A 14,336-nucleotide genomic window follows, 5' to 3' on the forward strand; every position below is an offset into this window, starting at 1 on the left:
ACCAAATGAATTTGTTTACAGGTATCCACAAGGGGCAATTTCCAATGTGTATCATAATCCTGGTTTTGAACATGACATAAATAGGCTGTCTTCACCAGCTGGGAGACCACAGCAAGATGGATATATGGATTATCGGGAGATGACATCTAATTATGCTGTAGTTCATCCAAAACATGCTTCACGTCAAGCTTCTTATTATGACAGGGAGCAGCCTGGAAAACCAAACCGTGCCTCTTATTATGACAGGGAACAGCCTGGTCAACCAAACCATGCCTCTTATAATGACAGGGAGCAGCCTGGTCAACCAAACTATGCTTCTTATTATGACAGGGAACAGCCTGGTCAACCAAACCATGCCTCTTATAATGACAGGGAGCAGCCTGGTCAACCAAACTATGCTTCTTATTATGACAGGGAACAGCCTGGTCAACCAAACCATGCTTCTTTTTATGACAGGAAGCAGCCTGGTCAACCAAAACATGCTTCTTATTATGACAGGGAACAGCCTGGTCAACCAAATCATGCTTCTTTTTATGACAAGGAACAGCCTGGTCAACCAAACCATGCCTCTTATAATGACAGGGAACAGCCTGGTCAACCAAACCATGCTTCTTTTTATGACAGGGAGCAGCCTGGCAAACTAGACCCTAACTAACCTACAGCTGTCATAAAATGTTATTGTAAGTAATACCACTACTAACCTGGTTCTATTTGCAGCTTGTACACTGGATAAGGAGCTGAGATTGCATGCTTTTCTTTAATGCATAGTAGATTTAGTTTGGTGTTGGTATTATGTTTGGAGCTTGAGGATGACTGTTATAATAATATTAATAATAATAATAATGATAATGATAATAATACAGTAAAACCTGTCTTGAAAGACCACTGCTATGCGAGACCACCTGTCTTGAAAGACCACATTCTCAATGCACAAATTTACTGATTATATAGCATTGTGATCAGTTACGAGAGACCACCTGTTTTGAGAGACCATAATTTTTTGGCAAAAGAGGTGGTCTTTCAAGACAGGTTCTACTGTAATAATAATAATAATAATAATAATAGAAGAAGCTCATTTGGTCAACTGACCAATCTTCCATAAGGCCTTCTACATTTACATTTGTACAAATAAATATATATATACAGTAAAACATATCTCGAAAGACCACTGTTATGTGAGACCACCTGTCTTGAGAGATCTTATTCTCAATGCACAGATTTATTGACTATATATTATTATGACCTGTAATGAGAGACCACCTGTCTTGGGAGACCATTATTTTTTGGCAGAAGGGGTGGTCTTTCAAGACAGGTTCTACTGTATATATATATATATATATATATATATATATATATATATATATATATATATATATATATATATGCAGATTTTTACAGGATGAGATGTCGTTTTAGGCAGCAAATGCTATTAAAAACTTTAGGCAATTGACTTACTGCTTTAATAAAATAAGCAAATGCTTTAAGGATGAGTACATACAGGATTATTATGAAGAGCAGTAACAAAACAGGTGAGTACATGATGTAACAATGTTTTAAAGAGTGGTAGTACTGAATTCAATTCAATCATACAAATGACTCTTTCTGTAGATGTTGACTAAGAAGCTTTTTAAAAGCTTGGCATGAGTCAGCTGACTTTATATAATAAGGTGGTATGGAATTCCATAGTTTGGCACCAGAGAAACTAAAACTCTTCTTATAAAACTCCGCATTTGGTTTAGGTTAATATAACTTGTTTGAGATGATCTTAGTTCATACATATGTACATTTTCAACACATTTAAAATTGCATTTCAGATGATCATGAGCCAAACCATATTAGTATTTATAGACTAGACAACCCTCCTGAAACTGAGTTCTCTGATGAAATGGAAGCCACTTTAGAGTTTTCAAAACATTGCTGATGGTGTATCGAAATCAGCATCAAGAATAAGTCTAGCTAGTTTCTTTTTGAAATTTCAGTACTCTTTCCTACAGTATTCTAGATGTAGCATGATAGATACATTGTAGAATATCTTACTCTGCTCTTGAGGGACATAAGAGTTTATTCTGTTCAAGAGATAAAGCAGTGAGTTAATTTTTTTAATGACCTTATCAGCTTGCATTTTTCAACACAAGATATTGTCTATTGTGATGCCAAATAGTGTTTCAATTTCATACTGTTGTATATCCTTTCCTTTTATCATTACTTTGAAATCATTTTTCTCAGCTTTTACTCTTGCTTGACTATACACAGTGTACCAGTGATCATGGCTTTTGATTTTGCTGCATTTATCTTCACATCACTATACTCACACCAGTTGTTTATTTTTACCAAACCATTTTTTAATTTAGAGCTAATCTCATGGCCAGTTGATTCAGTGTTATATAATGTTGTGTCATCTGCAAATGTGTAGGTGGTGGATAGCTTTAATGTGATGCATAAATCATTGATGTACAGTAGAAAGAGTAATGGTCCACGAATTTATCATTGTGATCATGTTTCTTATCTAAAAGTTCATTTGAAATAGAAACATATTGTTGTCTGCCTTCAAGATAGGTTTGAATATGCTAAAAATAATATTTTAATAAAATTATGACATTCACAATTCTGTATTTACCTGTTATATGCATTACATATTTTAGGTGTATGCTATGTATGTGTTAGCTTTGCATTAGACATAGGTAAATAAAGCAAAGCAGCCTGTTTAACTTGTGCATACAAGACATAGGTAAATAAAGCAAAGCAGCCTGTTTAACTTGTGCATACAAGACATAGGTAAATAAAGCAAAGCAGCCTGTTTAAACTTGTGCATACAAGACAGCACGCAGTCATGTATAATTTCAAATTAAATGAACTGGTGACAGTATTGATACAGATCTGCTCATGCATAATGTGCCTGCAGATCCGTGTCTACCCTATTTGTTCTACTAAACACTAAGTCAATACTTTAGATGGGTCAACATTTTTTGCAGCTGGGTTTTCATTGTTCGTAAACAGATACAGTACGGTCAATACAGATTTGAAAGTGGGAACTCATCTGAGGTCAACATGAGCACACTGATTGCCACTTTTAACATTTAATTACAGTCAAACCTGTCTTTACGGTCACCTGAGTACAGAGGTCACCTGGTCACAGTGGCCATTCTAGTTACCTCCTGGCAGATTTCCTATATAAATGTCACATAATCAGCAGTCAGCTGTCTTCCACTTTCAGTACCAATGTGTTTCTTAACCAAGCATTGGTTCCATGCTGCTTTCAATGGTCAGCGGCCATGTGTTTCTTAACCAAGCAGTAGTTTCACCCTGTTCTCTGCAGTTAGCAGCTATTTATTCTTTAATAAAGCAGTTCTTTAACCCTGCATTCTATGATGATCACTGAAGCACTGACTGCTCCAAGTATGCAAATTAAACTTCTTTTGTTTGATGGGCAGGACATGGTATGTATATATATATATATATATATATATATATATATATATATATATATATATATATATATATATATATATATATATATATATATATATATTACCTGAATCAATAGCTGCAAAAAGCTTCTATTTATTTCATCAATGGTCGGTCACTCATAAAAGCTGACTGCCTTTGGATCTTGGTGAGTTTGAACAACTGCTTAATCTGTCAACTGTGAACACCTGTTTTATGCCAAATTACACCAGATGGCCTAACAAAAAGGCAGTCCTCCCTTGTTTCCCAATCATAAGTTATGTTTGAATGCAAATTAAAGCAACTGCTAAAATTTATGAAAACTTTGACACATGTGACAATCATAGGAGAATCAGTTATGATGAATGTACATGTTGGATTAGAATGAGGATTCATCAATCTTACATGGAACTTTTTATTATTTTGTTATTTGCTAAAAAGCTACACTAAATATGTGTATCTTGATAGAATACTACAACTGTCAATATTAATACATGCAAAATAATTAAACTACTACTAGTAATAATACTAAAATTATTGGTGCATAGTATATTCATTTGTCATGTACCAAATTTGAGAGCTAAACATGCCTTCAGAGGTCACCTACAGTATATACAAAAACCACTTTGTCCTTTTCCAATTTGTGGTTACTGTAGACAGGTTTGGCTGTATTATCAGTTTAGAACTTACCAAACCAATGTAAAAAAAATATCAGCAAATCTTATGTTAGCTTACTTTCTCCATTAAATTTGAAACAATTCTTCATCAGAAATTAGTTTATTAAATTGTGCCCCTTTTACTCATGTATCTATTAGATATTCATTGTATTTCTGTCAGATACACTTTGTATCTCTGTTAGATACTGTATCTATTAGATACTCATTGTATCTGTTAGATACTCATTTTATCTGTTAGATACTTGTGTATATTAGATACTCATTGTATCTGTTAGAGACTCATTGTATCTCAGTTAGATGCTTATTGTATCTCTGTTAGATACTTATTGTATTTGTTAGATACTTTGTGTGTCTATTAGATATTCATTGTATCTCTTAATAGCTATTAATGAGTCTTTGGGACTGATTGGATGCATCTCTTAATAGCTATTAATGAGTCTTTGGGACTGATTGTATGCAGAACTAAGGCTTCCAGTTAGGCTAATCTTTTATTGCAAAGTTTTTCAATTCTCATGTGCAGAGGGTACAGTCTGACATAATTTTTCATCTGCAAACATTCTGCCAGCATGTGTGTGTTTCATCAGTACATTTTTTTTTAATATAGGAATTGTTACAGGATATGACTGGTACTAACTGCTTTTGCTTGAGCTTTTGTTGCATCACTGAGCTGTATTAAAAAAGGATCAGTTTTTATAGGTATGTGGTAAGATCCCCTCTGCTGAATACCCCCAAAACTGAGACTTACTTCCATTTAATAATTACTTTTCAAATATGCACTTAAAAAATTGTAAATAATGTCAGACAAAATCACTACTTAGTGGAGAGCCTTGAAATGAGAATTGCGCACCAAAATCCTAGTCCTGTATTTGAAAACATCTGAGTACAGAAACTGAACTTGGACTGAAACACAAAAATTCTGAGTTATTTTAAAATATAAAAAATTTAGAAACAACCTTATATTGTTTGTGAGCCATGGCAGTTGGTAGAACATCAGATTGCAAATCCAAGGGTCCAAGGTTCAATACTAGCCCAGGTTGGTCTGTTTCCAAGAGCATGTCTTTGGGAAAGGCATTTAGCTTCCATTTTGTCAGCACAATATAGCCAGTAATGTGTTGAAAGCGCTGCTGAAAACTAGCCAACCAAGCAACCAACTTTAGATTTCTTACTTTACATATTCAAACAACAATACTTGTTTAAAAGCCTTTCAAGCAAGGTTTCTCATTTTGTGCCATGAATATGAATAAGTACAGGGCTAGATGTTAAATGAACAATATTGAAATAAAATCATCCAAACGTTTGATCAAGTTTCAGAATCTCTTTTCAATCAGCTCAGCATTGATTTATACCTAAATTATTTGAAAATAATTTAATCAACTTAAAATATTTTATTAAATTTAATGCCTAGCTAATGTTTTACTCTTGCACCCAACTTTGAACGTGTAACCCAGCTATGTTATCACGTAATCTACCCATAGAGAAGGTCTGTACTGTTTCCTGATGTCACAAGAGCTCATCAGGTGCATTAGCTTGAATAGCTCATGTGGTAGAACACCTGTCTAGAGTTAGGAAGGTCCTGTTTTTGAAGCCCAGGCTGGTGAAAATTGTTTCACTATGACATTTGATGACCACTGTGATCTCCACTGTATCATTTGATGCCTTTCAACCTTAGTGGTATGTCTGTGTGATCATGGAAAAGCATTTATCTCTTTCAACCTTAGTGGGTATGTCTGTGTGATCATGGAAAAGCATTTGACATCTTTCAACCTTAGTGGGTAGGTCTGTATGATCATGGAAACACATTTGATATCTTTCAACCTTAGTGGGTAGGTCTGTGTGATCATGGAAAAGCATTTGATCTCTTTCAACCTTAGTGGGTATGTCTGTGTGATCATGGAAACACATTTGACATCTTTCAACCTTAGTGGGTATGTCTGTGTGATCATGGAAACACATTTGATATCTTTCAACCTTAGTGGATAGGTCTGTGTGATCATGGAAATGCATTTGACATCTTTCAGCCTTAGTGGGTAGGTCTGTGTAATCATGGAAAAGCATTTGACATCTTTCAACCTTAGTGGGTAGGTCTGTGTGATCATGGAAAAGCATTTGACATCTTTCAACCTTAGTGGGTAGATCTGTGTGATCATGGAAAAGCATTTGACATCTTTCAACCTTAGTGGGTAGGTCTGTGTGATCATGGAAAAGCATTTGACATCTTTCAACCTTAGTGGGTAGATCTGTGTGATCATGGAAACGCATTTGACATCTTTCAACCTTAGTGGGTAGGTCTGTGTGATCATGGAAAAGCATTTGACATCTTTCAACCTTAGTGGGTAGGTCTGTGTGATCATGGAAACACATTTGATATCTTTCAACCTTAGTGGGTAGGTCTGTGTGATCATGGAAATGCATTTGACATCTTTCAGCCTTAGTGGGTAGGCCTGTGTAATCATGGAAAAGCATTTGACATCTTTCAACCTTAGTGGGTAGGTCTGTGTGATCATGGAAAAGCATTTGACATCTTTCAACCTTAGTGGGTGGATCTGTGTGATCATGGAAAAGCATTTGACATCTTTCAACCTTAGTGAGTAGATCTGTGTGACCATGGAAAAGCATTTGCCATCTTTCATCCTTAGCGGTATGTCTGTGTGATCATGGAAAAGCATTTGACATCTTTCAGCTTAGTGGGTAGGTCTGTGTGATCATGGAAAGGCATTTGACATCTTTCAACCAGAACACAAATATTTCTGCAGGTGTCAAGTGTGCAACATTTGCAGCTGCAGATCATTTTGTAATTTGTATTTTGTCTATTGATTGGCATTCAGTTAATTGATATGTTGAAAGAAACAAAAAAGTTATGACAAAATATTCATAACTTTTTAAATACCTATCATATGTATACAGTCACTAGAACATTATGGGTCCTATCTTCACACTTTCCCTTCTGCTTCTTGATTTAAAAACCATTTGAGATGAAGAGATGAAACTTGATATACACGTACATCATCACAAAATGGTTTGTCACATACCACATTATGGGTTCTATCTTCAATACCTCAAAATTTCTATATCTTTATCACACTTCTGCTCAATAATGTAAAAGCCATTTAGATTAAGAGATGAAACTTGGTATGTATGTGCATCATCACAAGATGGTGTGTCACATACCACATTGTGGGTGCTGTCTTCAATGACATTAATATTTTACATTTCCATCACAATTTCCTTTCTGCTGTACAACTCTAGAACTGTTTGAGATTAAGAACGAAACTGTCATGGCTCACTATTTTACATTTCCATCACTCTCCCTTTCTGCTCTATTTCTTTAGAGCCATTTGAGATTAATGGGTACAATTTTATATACTTGTACATCAAACTAGAAGTTGTTTCATGTGCCACACTGTGGGTGCTATTTCCAAAGTCAAGGTCATGGGTCAATATATCACATTTCCTTCACACGTTTCGTTCTGCTATTTGTCTTCAAAGTTACTAGAGATTAAGGGATGAAGCTTAGTACATATGTAGATCATTACCAGAATGTGTCTCATATAATACATTGTGGGTTTTACCTTCAAGGTCAAGGTCATGTTTCAGTACATTATCGGTTTTCCTTCACACTTTATTTTCCACTCAATAACTTTGGAACTGTTTGAGATTAAGTAATGCAACTTGATACATATAAATGTCATAGGTATGTTGTGTAGCACATAGTGGGTCTTCCAAGTCAATCTTGTCAGAGTTATATGTTAAAAAATTTCTGTAAAACCTTCTTTTCCATAACATAAATTTAGAGGCATTAGAAATGAAGGGAAGAAACTTCATATAACTAAACTGTGGTTTTGCTAATTTTCATGGGGTGCCATTTTTGTGGATTTCGTTTTTGTCCCAAAACCAGTGTTAAGACCCAAGAAAAACTTGCCATTTTTAATGAAAACCTCACCCCTTTTGAGTATATACCTGGTGATAAAACTCTATTTGATAAATCTTACTGCAATCTGGCTACCTAAAGGTATCTTGCATACAGCATTGGGGTTCCTGTTTTAAAGTTCAAGGTCACAGGTCAACATTTTAGATTTCAGTCTCATTTGTTATTTTCCATACTTAAAAGCTGTTTAAGATGAATAGACTTTTATATTGTCACTAGAATGTATGTTGATTTGTTTGTTTTGGGGTCTTATTCTCAATGTTACTGTCACAGGACAGGCCAATACTTAAAGGTTTCTTCTTTGTATCTTAAAAGCTGTTTGAGGTATAGGGATGAACCACCATACACATACAAATCTCAGATTGATGGCATCTCATGTATCAAAGTTTACATCTTCAAAGTCAAGGTCACTGATCAAGTTGTTTATCACTATTTTGCAATTTTCCTCTCATGATCATTGAGGTGGTGCAATGAAATTAGGTTACTTTCCATGTCTGCCCAGTAATTTAAAACTCTGTCTTAAAGGTCATAGTCAGACATTGTTATATGTAGGTGATGGAAAGAAATTTGCTGAATTTGCTTGTTGATGTATGTACTTCCTGCAGTTACTCCAGGGAAATTACTTCAGCGCAATTATCTCTGGGTTACTTAAAGCCTATGACTTTCACTTCATAAAATCTTAATTCTTTTGGGGGACAAGGATAATAGTTTTTGAAGCAAAGTTTAGAAACAATAATTTAAAACCAAAATAATTTTAAAATACATTAATCTCTGGGATTTTTTTGTCAACTCGTTATAAGCCTCAACTTTAACATAATAGAAAAGAATGTTCTTGTATTGTTTTACGTTTTTATGCCCAGTCATAATTGTACATAGGTTGGTTGGTAGGTGTATATTGTGCAGATTAAAGTAAATATTTTAAATTTCAAACAAATCAAGTTAAATTTAGAAAGAAATTATTGGGAAAAACCTCAGTTAGAGAAGGAACAGACATTTAATTGTCAAGATCACTTTTGTCGGATCTTATTTTCTACATGAGGACTGACAATGGCTACTGGAGACTAGTTAAAGACATGCACAGGTGAGACACGTAATTGCTGATTACACAGATTTTCACTTCTCTAAAATGTAGGATATTTCAGGTGAATGTACACAGTGACCTACATATGGAATCCATAATGAATATAAAAAGATTTTGTTTGACAGTACTTGCAATATTGTGCTTATTAAAAATTAACATTTTATATTTTTAAAAAATTAAAAGTTAAAATGTAGAGAGAACATATTGAAAACAAAATCACTCTGACCTAATTTGTAAAATTATGAGAATATTCACATGTAAATTGAGACAGATCTGCTATTGCATAATACACCAGCATGTCTGCGTCTATGCAGCTTGTTAGGAGTAATCAGTAGAACAAACAGCATAGACCCTGATCTGCTGTTGCATTATGCAATGGAAGATCAGGGTCTATGTTGTTTGCAGTTGGACTTCAGTTATTTGTTGTTGTTGCTGTATGGTTTAACGTCATTTTTCAGCACATGATAGGTTATACATGGTGGCCAGTAATAATGGTGGAGGAAGAACCAGGGAAATCCCTGGAAAGAACCACCAACCCTCAATAAGCTACTGGCAAGCTTTCTCATATACCCACATTGGCCGAATCCAAGACTCAAACTCATGCAGACAGAGGTGAGATGGCAGTGATCGGTAACTGAGAGTGCTTTAGACCACTCTGCCACTCGGGGCCTCGACTTCAGTTATGTGTGATGTGATGTGATTTTGATTTTTAACGTAGCTTTAACGATTTTTCAGTCATATCGCTACGATGTCTGCAATGTGGCAGTTTATAGTGATGTCTAGCACTGGGGCATCATGCCACAGACATGTAGCATGATGTCCCACCCAGTCACATTATCCTGACACCAGGCCGACCAGTCCTAACACTAACCTCTTAATGCTGAATGCCAAGCGAGGCAGCTGTTAGTACCATTTTTGTAAGTCTTTGGTATGACTCGGCCGGGGATCGAACCCACGACCTCCCGCATCCGAGGCGGACGCTCTAACCACTAGGCCACCGGAGCGGTCTTCAGTTATAAACAAGTACATAATATCATACACAATATTTGCTTTCAGTATCTCTTCACTATTGTTAATAACTAGGAACCAAATATGTTTCTATTGGAGCCAGGTTTTCAAGTTGTATTTTTCTCGCCTTCCATTTGACCTTACTGATAACATGCCATATTAATTATAATTTTGTTTACTTTCAGCACCCCATACAGGAGGTCAAATTGAACAGACAAATCAATGGGGTATAATTCCTGCTAAAAACAGGCCACATCTTTATTTTAAATCCAGATGTCAGACTATCATGGATACCAAATTTGATTTGCTTTATATGGATGTCCATTTTGTTTTCTTTGCATTACCTTATAGGTTTTCTAAGTTTACATACATGACCTGTTTGTGAGCATTGTTTGTAAAGTGTGTGATATGCTTTTTTCTTCTTCAAAATTTGTGAAATTTTTAACCAGATAAAATTTAGGATTTTATGTTCACTGCATTTTTTTGTGTACATTACTTCTTAATCAAGTACTGAAATATGTGCTAAAAAACAGAGTAATGTGATTTGACAAGTCTGCCACTTTAATTGCCAAGTCCACCTTAGTGGAAAACCAAGATACAAGAGTGAACTTTTATGCCAGCACCGGTGCTGATAGCCACATCAACAATTTGTTTAAGGTTTCGCTTAAAGTTTGTTTTGCATATATTTAATTAACTTCTTGAGATCATGAATTATACAGAGGCCAGGATAAATTCATTCTGCAAAAGGACTTACCTGCATCTTTGCCCTTGGAGTGTTGCAGTGTGTAACAATATTTTGTGTTAGGGCTTTTATTAATAAAAATTATTTGGTTATATTTCCTAAACCCTTTTGATGCATAAATCCTTGTAAATCAGGGACAATCCATTCAAGAACATGTTTTCTCAACAATTTGACCTTTCGATAAAAATATGCTTAGTAAATAAGCATAAAAGGTTTGCATGGTAAAAAAATGCTAATTTTTAATTTGACCTAATAGTTGTTAGAAAAGAATGTTTTCTTTGTTCTTTCTTTTAAGTGAGCTTCTGATGATTTCTGTTTTCATTACAATCTTGATCTTGTCTAAACATTTCAGAACAGTTTGGATTTGGATTTTCGTTTTTAAATTCTATTTAATATTGTAATGTCTTTGTTTTAGTTCTGTTTATGTCATATGATAATAATAGTAATAATAATAATAATAATAATAATAATTATAATGGGGTAAATAGCATGGCATACATATATATATATATATATATATATATATATATATATATATATATATATATATATATATATAAATAAAAGAAAATTTTGTTTCATTGATTTTAAGAAGACAAATTGTTGTGATTTTTTTATGTGCTGTAACTTTTATTTTCCTCTAACACTTACATGAAAGAAACAATCAATGTAGGCATGTCTTGCATGTTGCTTTGTAAAACTAGACTAATTTAATTTTTCTGTAGTGTTCTTAGAAAGAAAAGTAAGTGATCTCTGGGTGAAACTTCTTCTGATAATTTTGTTAAGCTCATCTTGGTGGAAACTTGTTGTAGCAATCATATAACCATCTGTATATGTATCCACACATACATGCATCCACACACTAGATAGGGGCAGTAATCCTTAATATTAGATTATTAAAAGTGTCAAAAGTGTTTTAATTGTCTAACTAAATAAAAATAGTAGGATTAGGAATCATGATACATAGATTTAAAAAATGGTGAAACCATGTATTTCATTATTTTAATATAGATACAGTCAAACCGTGTTAAGTTGTTATCCATGAAAATCTCAAACAATGGCCTCAATATAAGTGACCTTTACAAAGAGGGTCACTTGGGTGTTTTGCCAAGGACTCACCATTGTGCCATATACACATAAATATCATAGATGGTGCATTACAATTTTCTGTAGGTGGGTCATCAGACATATACAAATTGGAGCAGGAATGAATTGGCGATTGGAGCAAGCTCGTTTGAGTTTCATTAATACATCGGTTTACTGATAAACACATGTGACAATGGTTCTAATATTGTAATCCCATCAATTTGTCGCTTTCATTTCTCTGAATCACTTGATTATTAATACTTCATTGATAGTAATAGCATTAGGCAATTAAAAATCGTGGACAATTCAAAGCTTTTTTGGGCCCTCACAACCACATTGGGTCGTATCTTCACTTTCAATTTATTTTATCAGTCATACATATACTATAAAAATGCTTAATTTTTTTTAACATGTATAACTGATAGGTAAACTGTTGGCAGTGATACAAGCCCCTGTACTAACAACCAAAGTAAATGAAATCAGTTGAAGATAATAATGTAACTGATAGCAATAATATTTCAGAGAATCAGGCTAAATCAACCGAGACTAGTAGCTCAAGTAAATTTGATCAAAGAAAGTTCCATAACCCATGGTTAAAAGATTTTCCATCGATAGCATATGATTCTGACCCCCAACAAATCATATTTGCATCTGGTGCCAATTAGAGTGACATTATGTAATTGTTTATCAATGAAAAGGGTGCAGATCTGACCTTAGCTATGTTTGTGTTATTGTGAAAAAGTTTTAAAACTGGACCTACACTGGGTAAGTCAGTTGTCAATGCTTTCATTTTTTTTGTCCATCATTGATGTTCTGAACATATTCAGATTAATTTTTAACATGCTTTGTATTTCTAGACAGCACTCTGACACTGATTTCAAGATGTAGGTCTTAAGTTTGGATCTGTAATGAGTTGTGAGCATTATAACAACAAGCATGAATATAATTTTATAAAACCGTTTGGCGATATATCTTAAGAATACCTTCAGTAATGGAATTTCAGTAACTTTAGGTTTTTCCAGAAGAAAACAAAAACTTTTAATATTTTAAGTTATGTTCATTCCTTTGATCCTGTTTAATTTAGTATTACCTGAACTGCCCTAGCCATGTGTATTCTCAATGCTTGAATTAAACATGTGTATTAGTAACTCATTAGTGCTCATAAGGAGACTCATGTTTTTGTTTTATACTGAGAATCAAGTGCCAAAATATTGTAATACACAAAATATTCCATCTATACACAGTTTAATGTTCCTTAATTCCATCATTACAACAATATACAAGGTAACTCATTTTTATCAATAACTCTTTAAGTTTTCTAATTAATAATGTCATAGAAATATATGTGCAATGTACTCAATATTTGTATCTTGTAGCTTATCAAATGTATTTGTATACTTAAATATCATACACCAGTTTCTTTTCTTTATATACTCAAGAAAACATTTACTACTGTATCCATGACTCAACTGGAAAAATCTCCTACAAAAGGGGTAAAGTAACAAGATTTTGATGCATATGTATTTACAGTTGCATTTTTTTATAGGAATGTCTAACATTTCAGGAAGAAAAATTGTGACTTGCCAATTATACTATCCAATTTCAAATCTGCTTCTACTCTTGACCTGACTCTTTTCAAACTAATTTACTTCCATGGATTAAAACTGTTTTCTGACAGATATATGGCATTCTATCATTATTTGCTTGCAAGTCTGATCCAACTGCAAAGAAGATAGATCCTGATCTGCCATAATGCACTGGTAGATCAGGTCTTTGTTATCTGTTCTGCTGATTAGTCCTGACAAACTTCACTGACTCACATCAGCCAGTGGATTAAGCAATAACAGATCTGGGTCTGTGCAGTTTGCAACTGGATCCAACCCATAAGCATGTCAGTGGAAAATATTGAAAAGGGGTTTTCTTATTTTCTCATACATTTCAGTTCATCCACTTAAACCACAGGTATAACTTGCATCATAAATTTTTACACAGTGATTTTATAATAACTGCACAATATACATTTTGTTCTAAAGCAGCTTGTCACCTAAGCAGTTATTTTTTAATCAATGCTGTACAATGTGCTTTTAGAATTGAATCAAATTTGTATTTTCTATGAGTCAAAATATTTATCAATAAAATCACTTTTAATTTTCGTCTTGACTTTTCCTTCTTTTCTCCAAAGCGAGTAAAAAGTACTAATTATCGGATAATCATGTAACCAAAGTCAGATGCTTAAGGTTTGCATGTGCTTTTGTTCCCTTGCATTTAGAAACAAAGTCTTGGGAATATGGTACATGTATTTCTGTCCGTTGCATAATGTTGTTTTTTTTTGTGTCCCCAAAACATAGACGATACATAAATGGCATTGTTTGT

At 34.0% G+C, this 14,336-nt stretch overlaps 1 protein-coding gene across 2 annotated transcripts in view; it reads left to right on the forward strand.

Moving 5' to 3' along the window:
• Window positions 1-14,115, forward strand: part of LOC149803090 (prominin-1-A-like) — a 153,695-nt gene extending 139,580 nt beyond the window's left edge. Inside the window, exons 27-29 of one of the 2 annotated variants that reach the window (XM_089952679.1) lie at window positions 22-441; window positions 580-680; window positions 10,321-14,115. In XM_089952679.1, the coding sequence (XP_089808805.1) occupies window positions 22-441; window positions 580-655 (496 nt within the window). In that variant the 3' untranslated portion in view covers window positions 656-680; window positions 10,321-14,115. Of the gene's footprint in view, window positions 1-21; window positions 681-10,320 lie in introns of both variants that reach the window. The other variant, XM_089952678.1, reaches the window with a different exon arrangement.
• The last annotated feature ends 221 nt before the right edge of the window (window positions 14,116-14,336 follow it).

The sequence above is a fragment of the Sinohyriopsis cumingii genome, chromosome 3 (genome assembly GCF_028554795.1).
Source record: "Sinohyriopsis cumingii isolate HCF-2022 chromosome 3, ASM2855479v2, whole genome shotgun sequence".
NCBI classification, from domain to species: domain Eukaryota; kingdom Metazoa; phylum Mollusca; class Bivalvia; order Unionida; family Unionidae; genus Sinohyriopsis; species Sinohyriopsis cumingii.